The 23,079-nt window shown below is 50.6% G+C and overlaps 1 protein-coding gene across 1 annotated transcript in view; it reads right to left on the bottom strand.

The window, feature by feature from the left end:
• Positions 1-20,259, bottom strand: part of RIMS4 (regulating synaptic membrane exocytosis 4) — a 52,567-nt gene extending 32,308 nt beyond the window's left edge. Inside the window, exon 1 of the mRNA XM_035343912.1 lies at positions 19,920-20,259. Coding sequence (XP_035199803.1) covers positions 19,920-20,016 — 97 coding nt within the window. The 5' untranslated portion in view covers positions 20,017-20,259. The remainder of the gene's footprint in view (positions 1-19,919) is intronic.
• Positions 20,260-23,079: the final 2,820 nt, after the last annotated feature.

The raw sequence follows: 23,079 nt of genomic DNA, 5'->3' as shown, positions 1-23,079 counted from the left end.
ACTGCTGGGTATTAACAAGGGACCGAAGAGCAACTGGACTAAACTAATAGGGGGAATAAAAATCAGGAGCAGAGGAAGATGTGGGCTGTGGGTGGAGGCTGGGCCTGTGCCCTGAATCACAGAATCATTAAGGTTGGAAGAGACCTCCAAGATCATCTGGCCCAACCACCCCCTACCACCACCATCCCCCACTAAGCCACGTCCCCAAGCACCACGTCCAGCCTTCCTGGAGCACCCCCCGGAACAGTGACTCCACCACCTCCCTGGGCAACCTGTCCCAATGCCTGACTGCTCTTCCTGAGAAGAAATGTCTCCTCATTTCCAACCTGAACCTCCCCTGGCACAACTTGAGGCCGTTCCCTCTGGTCCTATCACTGGTTACCAGTCCCCATCCGTGCCCAGCCCACCGGGACCCTTTTCCCCTGCGGAGCACCCGCTCCTCACCCCTCAGCATGCTGAGCCTGCCTGGACCATCAGGGATGCTGCAATGCCTGCACGAGGGCTTACCGAGCAGCACCAGGATTACAACCTGTGTTCAGTGGTTTCCTCAAACAGGCAGCTCCGTGCAAACAGCTTCATTGAAAGGATGTTAAAAACACACTGTCGTGTCTTTGCTGTCCTGTGTCCCACGGCCCTTCTCTGTCTGTAAGATACTGATGGGTTATGACACATCTCAATAATAAAAGAAACCTCTTTGCCACTTCTTAGCATCAGCACCACCCCTCCCTTCAGCCTCGTACTGGTACTGTACCTACCCAGCTGCACATTCTTTCTGTCACTTGATCTAACAAAATGAAAAACAAAAACCTGTTTCACCCATACTTCACCCAGCAGGCAGCTGGAAAGCTTGCTCACATCTTCGTTAATTCTAGAAGAAATCTGAGCAAGTAGCACTGGGGGATGAGCTTACAGCAGCTGCTGACGGTTCCTGTCATTTCTGTTCATGAATTGCAAGGAGTCTTAACAGGAAAGAAGCTGGGGCTTGGTCAAGACTGCCGCAGAGTAACGATGGCCAGCACGCCCAGAAGGGGCTGTCAGCAGGCAGGCTGGCGTGCCAGGCCAGCACAGGGCCTGCTAAGGGATGGCCCTGACCAGATGCGCCCTCTGCTCTGTGGCAGGTCGGGTCTCAGCCTGCTGGATGGCTCTCGCTGCGTGCAGTCAGCAGGATTTGCTTAAAACCTCCCCATTTACCCAAATGCTAATTCGAAGAAGCCCAGCTGTTGGAATAACAGCAGAAGACGAACACGAAGGGGACCTGTGACAACCAAGAACCCATCTGCGAGCCTGACACACGCACAGCAGCACCGTGCAGTGTCCCCCAAACCCTGGTTTCCGTCCCCCTGCTGCAGCAGTTACTGGTCGTACGCGTGCTGCCGGTTGGAGGTCCGTGCCTTGTCCTTGGCCTACTTTGGAGAAAGGCATTGTATTTCACATCTGCTCCAGCTACCCACTTCAGAGTAAGCTATAAGGCAGTTGGGTTTGAAGCAAATCAAAATTTCAGCTCTCTGGATCCGTAAGTGACTGTGGTGCATCCTCCTGGCACCCTGCGAGTCACATTCCTTCTCAGTGTCCTGTTGTAAAACCCTTCTCAGAAATTCCATTTTGCACAGCACGACTTGGCCCTTTGAAAGTTATGCAAAATTTGACTTTTTCACATACTTTCTACTAGAGATATGTGACTTTCTCCACTGCATTTTACTGCTATATAAAACAGCTTTCCGTTCCATCGGTCCCAATCCTTTGCACAGCTGCCTAATGAATTCAGAGTGTGACATTTTGTTTTTCACACCGAGGTACACGAGAAGCTGTAAACCATCGCTGCGAGATAGATGAACTGGAAAGCACAGGAGGCAGCGAGCCCTTCCCACCAGCCAGCCCCAGCGCCCTCAGCAGCACCCCCCGTACAAGTCGCGGCGTGTACCCAACCACCCAACAAACTTCACTGAGCAAACCAACGTCAGCTTCGTGGAGCTTATACAAGCTTCTACAAATAATAGTGTTTCACAAACCCCAAAGAAATTCTTAGTTCTGATACTCCGTTTCCTACCCCTACCTGGCTCCTTGGACGCTTTGGTGGCGAAGCAGTTCCAGGATGGCAGTGGACGTGAATCCTAGAAAGACTTTCCAGAGCACTGCAAAAACTCCTCTGATGTCACCCACATGGGAGGCTACAAACTGGCACCGGGATTTGTCAGCGCTTTGTTTTGATCTTTTGGCAAACAAATCCACCCTCTGAAATGTTTGCAGGAAGCAAAGATAAAAAGCAGTACTGAATAAAGTGCAAAGAAGTTTGAAGGGCTTATTTTTACTAAGTAATCAATACCTCCTGGCAGCCTTTCTCCAGCTCTAATACCAGCGAGGACAGTAACCCTTGGCAGTTTTTGTTCACCGCTCTACAAACATTATCTAATTAAGCATCACAATCTACTCCTGGGAAGGAAAAAGAGAAAAGGAAAGCACGAGCTGAAGTTCTTCTACAACAGGAGAAGGTAAAAAGAGGATGAGTGTTGGAAGAGATAGACAGCGAGTGCCAAAACGAGGCTAGAGCTGAGGAGCTCCAGTGTTTGCATGCCCATTCTACTAACCACATCGTCCCTCCGGGACCAACTACAGGGAAAGGAGATACTGTTCACACAAAACGTGCTCACATTTGCAATCTGTGCTCAGCACAACCCTTGGTTTTACTTTGCTGCGATACAGCATTAGGACGGCTGCCCAAGCCAACGCATTAATAAATCAAAGTGACAATAAGGCAGTTGGAGGGAGATAAATTATTGAGCTCAAAGCAATTTAATGCTTAAAGACTAAACTGCAGAAGATGGGAGCTGCTGAACATGGAGTCTGATTTTCCTCGGGACAGCTCTACTGATATGCTTAGGCTGCAAGTCCGGTGAAAATCTGGAAGAGGAAACACTGCATGTTACCTCGTCATTAAAACATGGCAAGTGATGACACAGTTTCATCTAAGCAGCAGTATCTCTGCAATCAGAGTCCTTCCATACGGCTGTATCCCACCTCCACTCCGCCGAAGCCAAGAGGCGGCTGATGGGGAGCTGACAGTAACCTATTTACAGATCTCTTCTCCATCTGAACCCCATTTATATGACTAGCACTGTGTAAGAGCCTTCTGAGATCTCTTCCATGCAGGATGGTCCCTGGGATCTTGTCTTCTCCTTTCACAGGTGGCTGCTCCCAGTAACTCCTACTGCATCCAGGAGAGAAGTGAACTCTTCTAAATCCTACCTGCCCTAACCAAACACATCCTGCACGGCCTGTTAGACTACAATGGAAAGATGTTCCTATTGAAAGCACTATAAATAAAACAGCAGTTGCATTAAACTAAATTAATTCACACACACACACCCCTTTGTGTTTAACAAACGCAGAACCACATTCAAGGATCCCAATTAGAAAGCAAATGGGTAACATAAATCCGTTTCTCATGCAGCCCCTCGTCCCACAGGGACAGAATGCTTCATATTGACGCATTTTATACAGATGGTTTTGTCTTCGAAGAGCAACAGATTCTTAATATACACCTTTAATGCCAACTTTACCAACAAGATGAAAGTCACTGCAGACATTTTGTCGAGAGCTGATTATTTACAGCCGTTACAGCCTATTTACACCTCACAGCCCAGGCCTCTGACTTGGGGGAAGGTGTCTACAGCCACCAGATTTGTGGGATTCCTCGCTAGGGTCAACGAGAAGGGCTCACAGCCATCTCCCTAAAATCTCCTCCCCTTCAGGAAGCTTTGTGCCGGCTGCCTGCATGCAAAAAGCCGTAAGAAACTTGTAACAATTGTATTTCACCAGTTATGGCCAACGCTGTTGTCATAAAAAAGCAGAAAGAGGAAAAATGTTACACTTGACAGTAATGAGATTTTGCTTAAAAAAAAGAAGAAAACCATAGAAACGGTTTCCGCCAATGCTGTGCATCTTCCCGGTGAGGAACAGGGAGCAGATGCCCTACATAGCTTCCTGCCTTCCAAGAAGCACCTGCACCAAAACCCAACGGTTAAAGACTATGATCAGCAATTTTTCTTCACGATAGCCAAAACCGTGTGCTCAGCCCTCTCCGTTGCTTTCAAAGCTTCCCTACCTTGCAGCTCTACTTTAATGTTCTTAATGGAAAAATTAGGTCAGCTACAAATCTCTGGTCAGCATCTCGATATTACGGGTTGGCACTCCGAACTGCTGTTGGCTGTTAGAGGTTCGATACAAATCTTGACCTTTAAAACCTAACGATACAGCTTCGGGCCTCCAGCCGTTCTCAGATCTGTTCTTCTGTGTCTTAAAGAAAACAGTTTGAAGGGAAAGACGTCAGCAAGGACCCTAAAACAGTAGAGAGGTGAGAGAGACAGGTGCTACAGCAAAAAAAGAACATCCATATTTTGCTCAACAGTGTATTTGCTAAATATACTCAGGAGTTCGGTGCCTCCTTGAAAATCAGGATTAAGAAATAATGACAAAAAAGAGAGAGAAAATCCAGCCCCAGACAGGAGGTACGTTCAGACGTGACAAAGGCAGCATGAGGACAGAGTTAGAGCGAGGTACTCCAAGTTCCCTCCAGTCACCCCAAGAAACTCCTAGGTGCTCATCTAACCACCGTGGAAGCTGCACCTCCTCCAGGCTCTGTCTGCACACACAGAGCAGTTTTTTAGCACGCACAAACAGTTCTGGTAGAGGCGGACTTCCTTTAATCCCACAGAAAGCCACCAGCTGTCTCCGTGACTCCCCGCAGTTTCGGTATGACCACCTGTACCAAGGCTCACAACAGGAGCAAACCCTCGCGGCGTTTCAGTGGGTGCCTGACGCTTTGGTGGTGATCTGCAATATTAGAGGTGGAAGATGGATTGCAGGTCATCGACTCAGCCAGGAAAGGGCCCCGGGGTGCTTACCTCAACCTAAGGCAACGTCTAAGACCTAAGCCGTGTCTAAGCCCAGAGTCAGCGTGTGTCGATACAAATCCACTTCTGGAGTCTTCAGAACAAAATATTTCCTATTACTTTGGGGCAGCCATTACAGAGTCACAATATTTAGTCAACCTTTTACTTCTACAGTCATTAATCATGCACCATTTAACTACTGGTTTGTCATTTACTCTCCTAATCCTTTTCAAATCCTTCTGCTTATTTCCACATCTTTTTCCCATCTCGTTCTGTGCGCCTTGCTAATTACACTCCTTCGCTGTCACAGGCTGCTTCAGCACAGACACGGTGAGCCCGAGGTGGTTCGATCGCTTGCTGGGTTGTGCGTCCAATGGAGATTTGCCACTGCGACGTTTAGAACAAAACGTCACGGGAACATCACCAAATATGCTCAGCTCTCTGGACAGCTACTCAGCACTCTGTGGGAGGAAGCGTGAGGGGCCATTTGGTGTTGTGCTCGAAGACGATGTTTCTAACCCTGCGAGGGACAATGAGAAAATTGCCTATGGTTTCCACCTTTTTTTAATACATAACTTTGTTCCCCTGCTTTTCAAAGAGCTGTGGGTTTGCCGTTTCGTTGTGTCCCGAGGCAGCCACCCCTGCTGGTCTCGGGCGACTCGCAGCCTCTAAAGGAGGGCAGAGGAGGCCAGCCTACAAGTCGGAGGCCAGCAAAAGCCAGGACGCATCCAAGTGACAGGTGTCAAATATGGGTGGTAGACCAATGAGACAGGCATCGCCTTCAAATTTAAACCCAACTGAATTATTCGTAGTGAGAAGGAAGAGAAGAGGCAAGGCGATGTATATAATAGACAGAAGGAACCGAGGGAAGTGGATGACTGACTGCCGTGAGGAGCAGCGGACTGGTTTTCAGAGGTACCCCGAGTTTAAAAGGACTACCCAAAATGTATGGCTCCACAGATTTACTCCCAGCACCACATAGGGAGGGGAGGCTGCAGGTCCCAGCAAGAGGCTGACCCTGTAACTCGACATCCACATGCCCTCTGGACTCTCAGTTTTCATTTCACTTCTAGAGCGAGTCTTGACCTTCCCTGCCAGTGATGCAAACGTTAAGACAGCGCATACGGAACGTGGAAAGGCTGCAGAGTAACGGCTTCATTCAGCCCGGGACAGCTAACGAAGGCTGGTGAGGATCGGTTACACGCCACCATCGCTGGCTAACTCAGCATCTCCAAAAAAAGATGGGAGGAAGCGCTCAGCACTCCCACCTCCCCCGGAAAATCTCGGAGGTGGCTAGCAGCCCACACCGCGGAAAACGCGTGGAGCTCAAAGGGGAGCTGAACTCAAACAGCTTCGCTCAGCTTGCAGAGCATCGTTGAGACACAGCTTTCAGAACAACACTTCCAGCTGAAACCCAAGTGTTTAACTACAACCCATGACGGCTTACTGACTGCCGCCCAAAACAACGGCCTGCCCGTTCAGGGGGTTGTTGGATAGCTTCCACTTGCCAAGAAAAACGCTGTGGCCACAACCGCCAAGCATACTCGCGTGTAACCCTGCTAGATCAGCAGCTTGGAATTAATTTAGGAGCGTGGATCAGTCCTCCAAGATTTTTTTGCCATCAGTAAGACCTACTGAAGGTGCTAAAGAGGAATTATTATGCATAACACCTGCAAGAACTTGCTGTAAACACATTTGGCAGTACCGGGAGGTTCCTTTATGGCATAATCCATTTTTATATACACCTAATATTTTCAGGTTTTCAAACGATTGTCAGTGTGTTTGTAGAGGCTGTTAATGAAACGCATTGCTAAATGCAGTTACGATTCTGTGGCTATTAATATAACGTGACATCAGTTATGTCAGCTTCCGAGTGAATCACAGTCGCAAACTTGTAGGTGTTCGATAGCTGGTTGTCAAGTTGAAATAGAACATTGTTAAATATAATCCAAGTCTGTCCTAGTTTTTCAGCTCTTTTCCTCTTTGTGCGCTGCAGCCTTAGTGGACTGAACACCTGCAGTTCTGAAGAGATAAGCACAGGAAAATTAAGGGAAAAAAACACATCGACTATTAGACCACTTAGATCAGCAAGTTTTAAAACGCTTGCTTTTGACTGCAATTTCATCTCAAATCTGAGAACTGTAAGAGCTTACGAGAACACGCCAACGAATCTTTTACAATGCCTAAACCTTGCAAGATGCACTCATATCAAGATGTTCAGCTTTCTTTTTTTTTTTCCTTACAAACTGAAATAAAAGGCTGAGAGTCTTTGCTATCATAGATATTTAGCGTTAGAGCAGACAAAATCCAGCTTTCAAACCCTTTACTGAGGCAAAATACTGCTCGAATCGACGTTACTGACACCTGCAGAACACTTTTGTATCGCTCAGCCCGTTCATAAGAACTTTCGTAACGGAACAGACAGAAGCCTGGGAAATTATTCGGGAGCATTTTGATCAATTAAACGTTTTCAGCCCTCCGTGATGTCACCCCTCCAGGATTCACTTCCCCCTGCACCGCCTGCCTCCCAGACACTTCTTGTGCGGTTCATATCCCTGTACAGCTGATCTCTGGAAGCCCAGCCTTTGGACGCCAAGGGCAGGTGCTGAGGGAAATGAACAGTTTTAGAGATTTCAGGAAATTAAGCACAATTGTGGCCCCAAAGAAGACTTCCTGATTTTCCAGTTGGTCTGTCCGACGAGCTCGCTGCCTCTCTGCAGCAGATGGTTGCAGCGAACAGACTGTGAGAACGGTGTCAAGTACCCAACGAAAAGGACCGTGGATAATTTGCCTGGTATTATTCCTACAGCAGCAAGGCAAACTTTATCTCAACCAACCATACAACGTTTTACGGGTCTCTCTAGTATGTAAACTGGGCGGCGCTGAGTCAAAAATAGAAAACAGTGGAATTGGACCAACACGATGCCATGTTAGGGGCACCTGGCTTGGGCTGGGTCTTGGGAAAACTGAGTTCAGGATTTAAAATTTAAAAAAAAAGGCTGTTGTCCCAGAGCAGTGAGGGTGTTTCTCCAGACACAGAGCAGACAGGTCACAAGAACAGATTTACTTGTGATGCCAACCAGAAGTTAGAAATTCAGTGGAAACAGGTGAAAAACAAGTTTATAGAAAGACAGCTCCAGTCTCTGGCATTGCTCAAGCAGAGGAAGCCCTGTGCCAAACAGGAGAGCTGAGAATTGCTATTGTGGAACAGTCCAGAAGAGGGTCCTGGGGAACAGACATGATCAAAAGCCAAGCTCTTCCCTTATTTTCAGCCGGTGCTTTCTCCAGTCTTCCATTCATCCTCGCATTCCCTTCAATGAAGTCCTTCAGACCAGCTGGTGAAGCCACAAGCCTGAGTTTTATCACACACGACCCCTTTACGCTACAGCGCCACGTGAGAGATGGGCTTGCCGTTTGATCATCCACACCCTACGCCCTTCAGGAAGACAAACCCGCAGTTAAGTGACCCTCTTTACCCATGCCATTTTCAGAAGCAGCACATGCACGATAATAAAACCAAGGCCACCGCACTGCTCTTCCAGGGAATCGAGCTGGAGTGGAAAATATCAGTGGTGGAATGGCCGTGGGCTGCCATACAGGAACTATCTTCAGCTTGCTCCTTGCCAAGTCTCCAGCTTATCAATAAAACACTGAGAACAGCTTTCTCCATGGCAAGGGAAAGGAGCCAACAAACATGTGTTGTCTGCACAGCGCAGAAATCCACGATGCTAATTTTGGAAAACATCACCTGGTGGAAACGTGTAAATACAGAAAGAAAAGGGGAAAAAACAGATGGGGAATGCTGAGAACCCTAGCGGGACGCTGTTACTGCAGAAGCAGCGGCAGGAACTGAAGCATTTATAGGCAGGCCCAGGCCGTGGGGACTCTACCCAAAGACCTGAGGCTGCTGTCCAAAGGCAGCCCATGGCCAGCAGCGCCTGGAGCAGCCGGTGGATCTCACGCAGGATCGGAGGGCAGGAGGCTGCCGAAGGGATCGGGCCCACACGTGTGGCCAGGTTTTTCTCCCCACTGAGCAATCTCGGAGCCCCCAACAAGGAGCCGAAGGTAGGATCAGCTGCCTGGGGTGCCGGGAGCGAGGCAGATCTTGCAGCGAGCTGCCGACGGCACGGAGAGCGCTGCTTCTCCGGTGCTGCGGAAAGCAAGGGCAGATGCCTTCAAGGTGAATTAGGTGGGAATCGCCACGTGGAAAGCAGGAATCCCTGCCTCATTCACCACACCCAGAAGGGCAGGGAGGGCATCTCTTCCACCCGCAGCCCCACCCCTCCAGCAGCCGCTCGCAGATCCCGTAGCTCAGTGCCGCGGCGCTCCCGACGGCCCCAGATGGAGGAGGAAGGCACAGCGATGCCAGCACGCACCGACACCGCCGTACAGGAGCGGGTGTCATGGGATGCTAACGTTACCATGGAAATGTCCTCGTACCGCGTAACATTTTGACACTGTCTGTTTTCCAAGAGGCAGCGAGGATGTGGCAGCCTGCAAAGCCCGCACGAAGGGGCTGTCAGAGCTTTGCCACGGGTGTCCCTGCAGCCGGCAGCCCCTTCGGAGTGCCCGGGCATTGGATTTTGACCAACCTGGCAGCTCCGCTTTCAAAGCACGAGGAAGCTTGTAACAGAAGCGGCTCCATAAATCACTCTGGTTTAATGCGCACCGTCTGCCAGGCTGGGTGCTGGCCTCCACGCCCGCTTTGGGCATTTCTTGCCCTGGTTTCCAGGCCAGTGTTTTCAGTGCCCCTCCATCAGCTTGTTCCGACCCCAACGAGTGTGCTCCTCCGCTCGCTGGCTCAGACTCGAGGCGGCAGAGCTTCAGCCTCACGCTTGCAGGACTGCTGCTGATCTTCACAACGGCTGGAGGCAGACACGGCCCTAAACCCCATTCCTTTTCAATAAAAACCAGAGACCAAAACTCGCAGGCATTTCTGCCCAACTTTCCATATTGAACATTTAAAACAAGCGCACACTCTGGTTGTCAAAACCATGATCCTTGGCAGAAAGCTCGTTTTTACCTTGAGCTACAAGAAGTAATACGACCTAGCCTGTTCCATCTAATTACATCGAAACAAAAATCCCAAATCCAGAGGGGATGCATCTGTGGGCTGTGATTCACAACGGCAGATGTACAGGGATCAGCCAGACCAGGTTCACAAGCGCGTGCTTCCTGACAGCCCGGGACCAAAACCACCACTGAGCAAAGGGGAAACGTAGCAGGGGGCTACGACAGCCGTTCGTCCTGGTCGTGGGGCTTCTGTCTTGGTGAGGAGGGGAGCAGAGGACAACTGTCAAACCTCAGAAGTTAGAGCGAATCGCTACCTACCTTCACCATCGGGTTAATTTTAAAAACCCTGTGAAGGTGAAAGGGCCCTGCAGAACTGCTGCAGGGCCACTGCCCCGATGCCACGGGCCAGCAGTGAGACCTCGTGTGGGCTACCAGGGCTTCGGGCAGCGGGACGGCGGCACGTGCTGGACATCAGAGAGCTGCTGGGTCGTACTTGCCATGATGTGGCTCTCCAGGAACGAACCAGCTACAACAGCTGGAAGTCTGACAAGCACAAAAAAAGAGGAAAACCCTTCCCCCCTTCCCATTTATTTTCCTGACAACGTGATTAAAAACAAAATGCGGATATAAAGCAGCAATATTTAAATTTGGAATCAATTTTCCTTTTTACTAGTGCTGGGATGCCATGCATCAAATACGAGAAAGGAAAGGTAAATAGTAGAAATAAAAGTAAAAAAAACAGCCACCCACACAATCCTTCCAAGATGCTGAGAAGTGCTAAATGAGGAGCTGGATTTCCAACAAAAAAAAAAAAAGAAAAACGTTAATCTTCTTAGACATCTTGGCTGCAACACAATTAACATGTTTCCCATCCCCGTGGCAGGACACATTTCCTGCTCGCTGTAAATACACGCGGCATCGGTGGGCAGCTGCCGGGAGTCCCGCACCCCTGGAGGCGGGTCTGACCCCACAGACACCGAGCTCTTACACCTACGAGGACGGTGAGATCCAGAGAGGGACAAAATCACACGAGCCATGGGGAGGGGGACTGCAGCCTCTGAAATCCGACCTGCCGCTGAGCGACACCTCACAGCCCCAAGAGGTTTGCAGGGATGGTGCAGTTCACCTGTGGATCCTCACTTACAGGTCTCTGCTTCTCAGGCTGCCAAAACCATCCGAAAAATGGCACGGTGCGCCCAGAGCCGGGGGGACAAAGCTCCCTGTTACAGCCACGCACCCACCCCCAAATCCCACAACATCCCCGCAGCACGGCTCTGGCTGAACGACGGATACGGAATTTGGGCTGGTACCGGTGGGATAAAACAGGTCACCCCACAAACCAGTAAGAGGAGACCCAAAGGCAGAAAGAAATGAAATGCACAAAGGCCAAAGAGGGAAGAAGCAGCCAGGCAGCAGTCCTGCAAAGAACAACCTGGAAAGTGGCACGGATCACATCCGAAACGTGAGTCAGGAGGAGGGGCGCTCCTGCAAATGCTGTGTGTTTTTAGGAACGTCGCACCCAAAGCGTGGGAGATGGCTGTTCCTCTCTGCTAGCAGCCGGCCAGAGCTCAGCCAGAGCACTGTCCACGATGCTCCTCGAGCAAGAGCCTGCACACAGCAACGGGGGCAGCGCGGTGCTGGGCAACTGCTCTGCGCAAAGAATTAAATCAGGCTTGTTCAGTGCAAAACGCAAAAGGCTGAAAAAGGAGGGAGAGGGATGAGAGCGAGCGACTGTGGCGATGACGGTCACCTCCTGACGTCGGGCTATCAGCGCGGGGAAGAGGAGTGAAGTGTTCCTCTAAAGCCAGAAGCCATCGACTGCTTCCCACGTCACTGGGAGCAAGGTAACAGTAAGGTGCTTAATTTCCATGCAGATTTAGGTTGAATTTTTAGGGAAAACTGTCCTTCTAATTAGAAATCTCAGCAGGAAGATGACAGTGAGCTGGGGTGCTGACAAGTGACTTCTCAAGGACACCTCCCACCCCTACGTTTCTCGGAGTAAGGACACGCAGACATTAGCAAGAACTCCTCTTAGTCATAAACCAGTTGTAACAGAAATGTGAGATTCACCTCTGTACACGCTGTACTCTCCAAATCGTTGAGCACTTGAACATTTTAAGTGGCTTCTGCAAGATTGTGCGAGTTCTTTGTGTGTTGGAAGAAGGTGACACAACGCTAATGGCATGAAGCTGGAACCCATTAACTGCCACGGGGATTTAACTGGGGCTAGATTTGCTTAAAAAGCGGGGCTGCGGAGCTCTGCTGTATTCCTATGCGAAGTTCAGCTGGCTCAGGGCTTCCCAGTCCTTTTATGCATGCTGCTTTGCAAAAGCAAAGCTAAAGATACAGCTTAAAAGCTGATCCAAGGCAACCATAGTTCGGTAGCAAGAGCAGAGCGTGCCTCGTTTGTGCGTGCCGTCAGCAGGTGATTAAAGCACCGGCACCTGCTGAGGCCTCGCTTGCGTTGCACCGTCCCTGTCCTGACACATCCCCACACAGTGCCGCTTTCACAGCCTCTTCCAGAAACCAAAACCAAACCTCAGAGGAGCATTCCTGGGGTACGTGGATATTCAGATCGCGCCGAGCAGCTCTGCAGAGGAGCAGAAATCCTTGCTCCAACACGCCGGCCGTGCTTCGAGGCAGGTGGCTGCGGGAACGAGCAGGAGCAGGGAAGACGGGAGGCCTGAGAAGCCCGCGTAAGGCAGGTCTCGCTGCCCCACTAACCGCGTCAGCAACTTACAGACCATTCCCTAAATTAGAACACTCATGGTTCTAATCTAACCGAGGCACTCAAATACGAGCAGATAGGGCTTCAAAAACTAATGGCACAGATAAATTATTTCTCAAAACAGCTACTCCAATCAAACGTAATTATTCCCCCACACGAAGCAGGTTCCTACATTCTGTCAAACAGAAACGCTGAAGCGAAGCACTTACAGCACTTCCCAGCTTGTTCTGATGTAGGAACCCGATGGAGTAAAGACTATTTTCTTTAGCCTGGAGAACGGAGTGCTTTTGAATTAATAAATGTTGCATTAGAATTAATTTCACATGAAATAGAAGCAGGAAGGAAACAGTTTCTCCCAGACAGAAAGCTTTCCAGGGACACACTTCTCTATTTGCAGAAAATTGACAGCAAAACAAGGGTAAGAGATATGCTTCCCCTGTGGCTGGCGGAGATCACACAGAAGCAGCCCTCCACAACTCCTGCACACGCGGCTGGCGAGCACCAACATCCTCGCAGCGTCCGAAAGGAGATGTACGTCCAGCCAGGCGCAGTCACCTTCGAGGGAAGCAGCGCTCTGCCTTCCGCGACTGCAAGTGCTACGGGGACAGCTCGGTGACGCCACCAGGAGCCCCGTGATCTCACCCACATCCCCTCTCACCTGTAAATCCACAACGGGATGGCCAATAAGGAAATGTGCATGGAGCACAAGGCACAGTGCCGGAGATCCTGTGTAAGGCTTTGCTGGCTGCAGAGCCCGAGGGCAGCAGCACCAGCCGGCCTCATGTCCCTGCTGCACGCACAAGGGCCGTGCTCCTGGGGGCTGAGCAGCACGGGGCCAAAGGGAGAGAGCTGCTTGTCCAGGCACAGATGTGTCCTCGGGCACCCAATGCACTCTGCGGGAAGCCTGCGGGAGTTCTGTGGGTAGAGGGAAAATGAGGAAAAGGTTTCAAGTCCCTCGTCCTCGAGCTGACTCTTTCACAGGGCTCTCACACCCTTCTGGTCTCAAAGACAAACAATGCCTGTGTACCTGCAGCCCTCCACGTGCACACCGGTCACACAGCGGGCAGCAGATCCACAGGACCAAGAGTTCAGTGAACAGTGTCTTTAGTGCACAGGAGGTGCAGGAACAGCACAACCCGGCAAGCTCCGAGGTCTGCGGTGCAGGTCAGTCACCACATGTATGATCCGGATTAAGTCCCAGCAGGGTGCGAGACCACCAAGCTCTGCAGGCATTAGCCACGGCACCTCTGCTGTTGGTTCACTCCATACACCTTCCTCTGATGGGAGACTGATTTGCCAGCAGCTCCTCTAAAATCATTCTGATTTTTTAGTTTTAATCCCTTTGTAAAACAAAGGTCTGCTTACCTGGAGCCAGAACGTGCCCAGCTGGGAGAAGGGCGCTCCTCACAACCAACAGGACAACCTGCGGCCAAGGTACAGCCCAAGGAGAGGGAAACGCCATGGCTTTCACTGCCTCCTGCACAGGAGAGCCAGCGAGGTTCGTAGCAGGGACCAGGCCACAAGCAAATTCCCTCCACGCCCAGTTATTCCAAGGCTGATTCGAATTTGTCCTACAGCATCCCCTGGGTGACGCACTGCCAGATGAGCCCCAGATTTTAGGTTTCTGCACGGTTTTGGGGATGAAATATCATCTCATTTGTAAAACGTTAATAGGAAAAATACTTAACATCCCTGCTGTGCAAATCATTTTCCTTACCCTCTGTACGTTCTCTGTGTGAATGTGGTTACCTACCTAACAAACATCAGAAGTGTTTTTGGGGTACCCTGTAAACCTCTTAACTTCTTTTGGATGAAGCAAAAGCAGACCACGAGGACTTAACAATTTCAATACATCATATTTTTAAAAAAGAGTAATGCTTGAATCATCATTTTCTTTAAACATCACGAGCACCCCAGTCCAGTACAGTGCTGCCATTGAGAAATATCCATGGCAACTCGAAAACCTACATAGGGGATCTCGCTATTTAATAACTTTGTGGCTCTTTAATGTTTAAAATTATAGAGAAGCTAAATGTTTAAAATCAGAGAATTCCAACAGATACAACCCAGACAAAAGGGTTTTCTAAACTAACCTACAAGCCCACAACTAGCCCGTTGTTCCAGCCCAATACTAAATGTTTATCTACCCACTGAATTAATATTTCACATAGCTGCTCTTCAAAGCAATTGATCGCAGCGCAGCGCATCTGCCAGTACTCGATAGCATGTGAAAGCAGCAGCCGAGGCTGAATTTTAGCTCGAGCTCAACTCTCTTCTGAACAAGCAGCTGACATGAGAAGGCTTACTGTCAGTATCTAGGAGACATTTTGACTTTGGAAACCATTTTCTCTCTGCCAGACTTGGCTCCAGGCACGATCTCATTCTTCCGTCTCGCGGCCGTGGTCCACCAAGCTGGGCGGGCACCGTGCTGGGGCGCTGACCTGCTGGACTCCGACGTGTCCTTCGCAGCTGCACCACGGCTTCTGCTGGTTCCTCATCAAAGCCTCTCGCTCTCTGTGCTTTCATGGGTATATGATCCCTGTGCAGATGCTCAGGGACGTCTGGACTTCAGGGCAGCTGTATCTGCAACACGACCCGTGGTCATAAGCTCCCAAACATCCAAACCTGTCTCTCTGTTGGGGAACGCCTTAGATGCCTGCTACCAGGGCGAGCAGGTTTCCTTCCCAAGGAAGGCAGGACTCAGGATGGAAGAGAAGGGAGCTGGTGCATGCCTGCCTCTCACTGTCAGTCCCAGCACAGCTGGAGCAGTGGAACACTCAGGCAGGAGCAGTGCTCCTGGATCCAGAGATTCACACACAGTATCTTAAGGAACCCCAAGGTCCAGCTCTGAGAGCACTCGGGATGACAATGCCACTCCTCACAGAGACAGCATGGAATGTGCCAGCTCCACAGACTTCAGAGCAAGCTACTCTTCACTTTTTAGCCCTTCCCTACCTGTGTCTCTTGAGGCGCAGTCCGTGTCCTTTGCAGTGCACAGGATCCTGTCTGGAAGCTCCCCCCTCCCCAGAGCCAAGGACTGCTCCTGGATTCCCACCAGGCCCCCCTTACACCGACTGCCCCCACCACACCACCACCTCCCCTCTCCTGCCCAAAGCCCGCAGGGTTTTGCACGTACAGCTCCAAGTCACTGCTGTTCCTCTCTACCAAATCCTCACTTTCTGCTTTGCTTCAGCAATTTTCCCCAAACTCCACAGCCCACAGGTGGAACACGCAGGCTCTCCGCAGTGCCGGCACGCAGCGGGTTCAGCAGAACATCCCCACTGACCTTAAGGATCCTCCTCGGTCCCGGACTGTGCCAAGACCTCTCGTGGTGGATTTCCAGCACCTCACCACACTATTCAGGGTTTCGACTGCAACCTGCCCCCAGAGCTCGCGAGCTGTCTACCAGGCAGGTTCCCACAGCCATGGTAAATTCTAACAGCCTATTTTTAACCCACGTGCAGTTGCCACTTGGCACTTCAGGCCCTTCTGACGTGTTGCCACCAGCACAGTGAATTGCTGATTCCAGCCAGGAGCAAGAAAAAGAGTGAGGCGCATCCTTCATACAACCAAGATTTGTGCTCAAACAATTAGACATGTGCATGGGTTTAAGGCTTGCATTTCTAGAACAGCGTGCAGAGTGCAATCACAGTCACGTTTAACATGTCGGTGATGGATGGCAGGCAGAGCACGTCAGGAGAGGGGAGAGGGCCCCAGGATGGCAGGCAGTCCCTCAAAGCCCAGCAGGGCAGAGGAATAATCCCCAGGACAAGCGCAACCAAGGCAAACAAACCTGCTTTGTACAGACAGGCCTGTAAATGTTTGGACATTTACGCTTATTTTAAAAAAAAAAAAAACAAAAAAAAACCTTCTTTTTAGTCTTCTACTCCATAAAGGAAAAAGTAGCAGAGTTCAGGACAGGCATTTGCATACGTTAAACCAACACCTAAGCAGATAATAACCGCAGTTTCAGAATCCTTAACTTCCGCTGGCATTGACGGGGACCTTCGTGGAGCAAAGACAGCAGCACTCGGCCAGCAGGAAGTACAGCAACATTACCATGCCGAGATCAAAAGAGTTATTAACCTGGAGTCCTTACGCTGTTGAGTGCGGACAGTAATTTCTGTTATTTCAAAGCCCCACTGCAGCTTACCAGTGAACAGAGCTCCGTGTTTGCTCAGAGTATCCTCTTTGTGTAAGCAGCTGAGGAATGAACAGGGTATTACAACATAGGAGAGCAAATTTCAGTGCCACTCCACATCCATCTCTTTGGAGAGACAGCCACGTGATTTCATTTGCCATGGCACACATCTGAGGCTCCATCACCCCCTCCCTATGGGATGATTAGCTCTGGACACATTCAAAAAATCCACTTTCTCACTCCAGGTCCTTCACCGCCATCATTGTCCTGCGTATACTCACTCGCCTCCTGCCTCTGTGCACTGTGATATAAGCAGCAGCACCTGCATCCACTTCCCTGCTGAGAAATCAGTTTTCTCACATCATCACTGGTTTTGTGGCAAGCAGAAGAGAAGATGAGAACAGCCGTCTCATCTACTGCCTGAAAGATGGACAGTACTGAACAAAAGGGCCAATACGGAAAAGGAAATGTTACAAGTAAATGCATTTTTCAAAAGCAGATCCATTTTTTTTTTTTCCAAAAGAAAAAGTGGAACATCCTAGAAACCACAGATGTTACCAGCATTGGCCCAACCTGGCTAGCTGTTTCCATGTCACCGTACCTCTCAGCACGGGCTCTCCTGAAAAATTTCCTTCTAATCCCTTTAATCTGACCCACCTGAAATAACTCAAATGAAACAACTCAAAAATTGTCCTTCTTTGTAGATTTGAGTTCTCATTAGTTCTCAAGCACCTCTTTTCAGAAGGGGTGGTGTGGCCATCCATCAACTCCTCGTCTTTTTCCGTAGGATGAGTGTTCTCCTAAAGACGTGCCTCTCAGCTTCAGACAAAATGGATGATGTGTCTGTTTGAAATAAGATTGTTTACTTCGCCAATGCTCGTGGGATCAATTCATTTATTTTTTTTGCTGCCATCTCCTGTGGAGAACATCTTGCCAAATGCAACATTCACCTCCCTGAATAAGCCATCAAGATTTTTTTTTTTTTTTGACAGAAATCGCATTGCAACCCAAACCGGTCAGAATCTCACTCTATGCACGGGTACGAAAATTACAGAATCTTGTCCGGCACAATTTCATCATTTCTTTCATCCTTTCCCTTTCATGACATTTACTTCCTTGAAAAAAAAAAAAGACAGGCTTCTGGTTTTAACACACACCAAAATACAAAGCAGCACACATTCATTCGTGCTGGTTGCTCATACGTGTCTGAATACACATTCAGAGGCACAAAATACAGGAACAGCGCTGCAACATCCCCAGCGTGCTGCACGTCACCCCAAACAGCTTTACTGATGAGGCTACCTCAGGCAGGCAAGATCCTCTAATAAGCTGCTGGAGAACGAGGTCTTAATTGTAGATTTATTTAATTCAGGGGCGAGCACTTGTGCTGTGTAAAGAGAGCCTATTAACATTCATGCATGAGCATTCAGTCAGTGTGAGTAGATAAATACAATTGTGTGCAAAACCATTTTTCTAAGCGCTGGAACAGGAAGTATTCGCTTAAAGCGTCACCCAGCACAGAGCAAAGGGGGCTGGACAGCACGGAACGAAACGCTGCTCAGGGCTTCGCGTCGGGTGCTTGTACTCCAGCATGTCTCACCATCAGTCATTTCTGAAGCAACAGCGCCAGGACTTCCCAAAGCTCCCGTTACCTTCATGCATGCTCCCCAGCATTCAAACCAAATATGAAGTGAAAATAAATCAAGAGCAAAATGTAGAGGATAACATTAAAATAAACATATATCCACTGGAGGATACAATCTTCTGCCTGCTGCCTGGCATCCTTGCATGATGCTGATGACAATCACAAGTTAATCACACAGATGATGAATTTATTCTTACGTCAATTCCTTTAGAAACAACAATGTTAAAGGTGCAGCAGTGCTGATTTGCCCGTGTATTCCTGCTGGCATCTGCACATCCTGGGATGAGCTACCAGACAAAGGAGCACGCCGGCATTTTGAGGGATGCAACCATGACAGCCCATGTTAAAACACGCCTTAGTTACCAACTTTCATTATTTGCTGCTCAGATTCATGTATGGGTTTGGTCTCTGGCACAGCATGTACTGTGAAAAACATCATTCATTTATGAGTGAGCTGCTGGGGATGGATAAAGTGCTCATATCCACTGCATCCACTGCCTTGTGTCCTCTCTACTCACGCAAGCTGCTATGCTGCCCTCCACTCCCAGCACCTTCTCCAGCACCCAGTGCCCTTCCTTTCCCATTCAATCCAATTTCTTTCCTGCTTTTCCTTACCCAACAGCCCTCTTTTGGAAGCTCGGTCTCATTTTCTGGACACTGCCAACTCCGTGAGGTCAGAAACATCTTTACAAGGCAGGCAAAAATCACTGCACCCGCTCTGAAAGGCTTTTGTACTTATTTTGTGATCTACTTCACTCTCGTTTAAATGGATTTATTCCCCCACTCCCCAGCCCTGAAAGCAGCACGGCGCGTTGTGCTGAGGACCCCTCAGAACAACCAGCCTGCGAGCCAGCTGCGCGCAGCCCCGCGGCACAGCGGTGCGATGTCCGGCAGCAAACCCACCTCCTCCTGCGTGCCATCCCCACCGCTCCGCGCAGGAGGCAGCCAGCACCGGGCGGCCGACGCTGAAGCCGCTCTTTGGCGATTTTACCCTGATTTCGATACCGCTCAGAAGAGAGAGCACGTTTCATCGCCACGAAACACCTTCCCTCCTAACCTCTGCGGGCACACGCTCCCCAGCGCGTACCGGTGGGCATCCCAACGCCAGGCACGCCATGGGCGCTGGACCACCTCCGGGCAGCCGTTCCTTGTGATGATGTGGACCACAAAAGGGGAACACAGACGGGGACCACTGGCACCCCGAGCCCTCAGCTCGGGCCACGGCGAGCACCAGTACCCCACAGTCCCCAGCTCTCCTGCCAGCCCCCACCACAGCCCCCGGCAGCACTGCCACCCCTCGCTACCTGCTTCCAGCACACCGGTGGCCGGGCAGACACCATCCCCTCGCCCACCACACCGTCCCCTCGCCCACCTCAGCCCCCTCCCCAGCCCCTTCAGGGTCTTTCCCCCGCACCCCATCCTCCCACAGCGGCTCCCCCCATCCTCACTGCACCCCCATCTACCCACCCGGCCCCAACCCCACATCACTCCCTCTCCCCCTACCCGCGTCCTCCTCGTCGAAGCTGTTCATGCAGGGGAAATAAATGGCCAGGGCCTCGAAGGAGGCGGAGAGGCTGAGGCGGCTCTGCGACCGCTCCATGAAGAGCCCGGAGCCGGGGGCGCCGCCGGGGGCTTCCCCCGCCGCCGCCGCCGCCGCCGGTGGCTTGGCCAGCTTGGCCGCGCCATTCTTCACTCGGAGCACGGCCCGCGGCGTTTTGGCTGCGGCAGGGGCCTCGGCGAGGCGGTGCGGAGCGGTGCGGAGCCGAGCGGTGCGGAGCGAAGCCGAGCGGTGCGGAGCCACCTGCTGCCGCCCGGCGCTGTCGGCGCCGCCCCGCTCCGGGGCCGCGGCCCCGCCTCACGCCCGGCACCGGCGCCGCCAATGGCGGCCCTGAGGGGAGGGAAGGGAGGGAAGGAAAGGGAATGGCGGGGCCGAGCCGGGCCCGCCGCCCTCCGGCCGGGCTCGTGCCGCAGCCCCCGGCCCCTCTGGTTCGTGAGGGGAGCCCTGGGACCAGCCTCGCCCCAGCGCCGTAAAGGGGGTGCCTCCATTATGGTCTGGTGCCGGCACCCCCAGAGGGAAAAATGAACACAGAAGTTAAGACTTTGAGGGGATTTTTCTCAAAAAGGTGGTCCCAAAGGTGGTCGTCACGCTGAGCCCTCCGGCCTCTGGCTGCACTGTAGATGTTTCTGGTTGTATTGAACGACATTTGTTGGCAGGTTGTGTGAGGCACCGTGTGGGGATGGAGGGGCTGAACGACACCAGGATCTGCCCCATTCCCAGCTCCATGTCATAAACGGCTCGGGGAGCCATTTCACTGTGCTTTGCAGAGGTTGAGAACATGGAGCAGGCAGATTGCTCCCAGGAGCTCTGTGCTGGGGAGCTAACAGCCATGAGAAGACCTGGGGACGATGGCAGGTCCCACAACAGAGGTGGATACACCTCGCTCTTAGCGTGTTCCGCATTAAGGCAGAATGACATTGGTGGCTCCTGCAGACTAAAGACCCAGCAGCAACAGGAAAATCCATACCTTTTTCTTCTGAAACATTTATTTTTAGAAATAATTGTTTCAGAATAAACCTTCTAAGAAGAGGTTTCACTCATTACCTATCTGAGAAGGCCTTCTGTGGCTGTGGAAGTCTGTACCCAGCCCGGCCGTGGTGGCATTTAATGCCATGCATTGAACTTCCTCGCCTTTCTTCCTCCCTCATCCCAGGGGCATTGTCATTGCCATTCATCAGCAAAAGTCTTCTTTCCCCCAGATACTTCTCTTCAGACACCAGTAAATAAATAATCAAGGCAAAAAAAAAAGCACAATTTGGAAGTACCCGAGTTACCAGGCAGACCTTGCTTAGCATTTACACTGTTTCTGCGACACACCATTTGATAGATGCTGCTGGGAATTTGGGGCACCACAGCAACAGAGTGAATTTCAGATCATTCCCAAAGGCTGGCTGCTCGGATTCCTCTGCTGGCAAGCCTCGTGAGGAATTACCGGTGCCGGTTCAGATGTGCCAGCTGAACACCGCTTGCTCTCAAGTACCACAGACATCGCGGCATCGCCTGTGCCCCTTCTGGGGAAGGGAACCTGCCATATCGTGGCTTATTCACTGCAGCAAGGCCTCAGATGGAGAAATGGAATATGTTTGCTGACTGTGGCGCGGTGTCCCCAGCGAGGATGCTGTCATCTGGTGGCACAAAGGAAGATGTTCTCACACGCTTGCTCGGTCCACCCATCACCATAACAAGAGGCCGTCCCACAGCAAACAGCGTGGCAGGCCTGGTCTTACAAGAGGCACACCGGAGCCCTACATCTCCATGCAGGAAAAAGCAGGGAGAATGCTGCTCTAAGTTGAGTGCTGTAGAACAAAAGCCTGCATTCAAAAAAATACTTCTAAGCGCCAGAACCCAGCTGCAGAAAACCAGCAGATGACCGGGAAGGACACCCTGGGATCAGTTATGCCTAGCGTTTGGTTCAGCCCCACTTAAGCTCTAAGGCTGTAATAGAGCTAAAGACCTCATACTTGCAAATATTGCTTTTCTTTTTTATTTCCATGCACAGTAAGAAACATAAGAATTATAGCCCATAATAACACCTGTACTTTTCTCTCAAGCAGCTAATAAATAAGCCCATGAACAGTCTTGCATCTACTGAAAACCCTCCCAGAGCTGCAAAGTGTTTGTGGCTGCCAGAGCAGGGCTGCTGCCTGGGGAAGGGAGCCAGGAGCCCCCAGCCCAGGGCAGGAACAACCTCACCGACCAGGCTCAGTCCCCACACCATGGGTAGCAGGGTGGCAATGGCATTGGGTTCTAACAATACATCAGCTCCAAAGTCAACCAAAGAAAGCCAACCACCAGCTCAAGAAAAGATCTGGGGAAAGCTCACCTCCAACATAGAGGAACCCCAGGTTAAATGGAGTGCCTGGTGGGGGTACCAAGTAAGGCTCATCAGGGTAATTAAAGGTAAATATGGGTAATAAGAGTAAATAAGGGTAATTAAGGCACTCTCTGGCTTTGACATCCTCAGTTTTTTTTTTTACTGGTGATCCATTCAGAATAGCAAAGGTCTTGTGAGTATCAGAAGCCAAACTGAGTTTGCAAGGTTTACTGAGAGAAAATATATTTCTTAATCCAAAAACTAATCAAAGTTTGTTCTGAAGTAACATTTATTCCTTCATCAGACCTTGGCTGGGCAGGCAGTAAAGCGGCAGGAACAGAATGAACTTACTGCAGACAACGATGACTCCAGGTCTGAGTTCTGAAAGGCAGAAACATCAGTGAGGAATGTATTACCATATGGTTAGGAGAGATTTCAATAGCACCAATCAAGGCATTACCACCGCTATCGGGACAAATCCAAGTGCATTAAAGCTGTTAGACAGCTCCTGTCTACCAGTCCTGGCAGCGCATTCGATCCGAGGAGCAAGGGACATCTGTGAATCAAAATCTGCTTCCAGGTTCCCAGGCGCAGGAGCTACCTAGAAGTGCTGAGAGCTGCTTTCTATTTGTTCAAAGCAAGGGAGGAAAATTTTATAGAAGGAATAGCAATTTAGTCTTGACTTTATGCTGTGGTCACCTCAATGCCTCGTTTCACTGCATTTTGAAAGCACAGTGATGGCAGAGGTACCAGTGCCTAATGGACGGAGCATAGGCCAGTGGTTTGGATGA

Source organism: Oxyura jamaicensis, chromosome 20 (assembly GCF_011077185.1).
Source record: "Oxyura jamaicensis isolate SHBP4307 breed ruddy duck chromosome 20, BPBGC_Ojam_1.0, whole genome shotgun sequence".
In the NCBI taxonomy this organism is placed as follows: Eukaryota; Metazoa; Chordata; class Aves; order Anseriformes; family Anatidae; genus Oxyura; species Oxyura jamaicensis.
The sequence above is the reverse complement of the archived record's forward strand: the minus strand, read 5'-3'. Positions and strand labels throughout refer to the sequence as shown.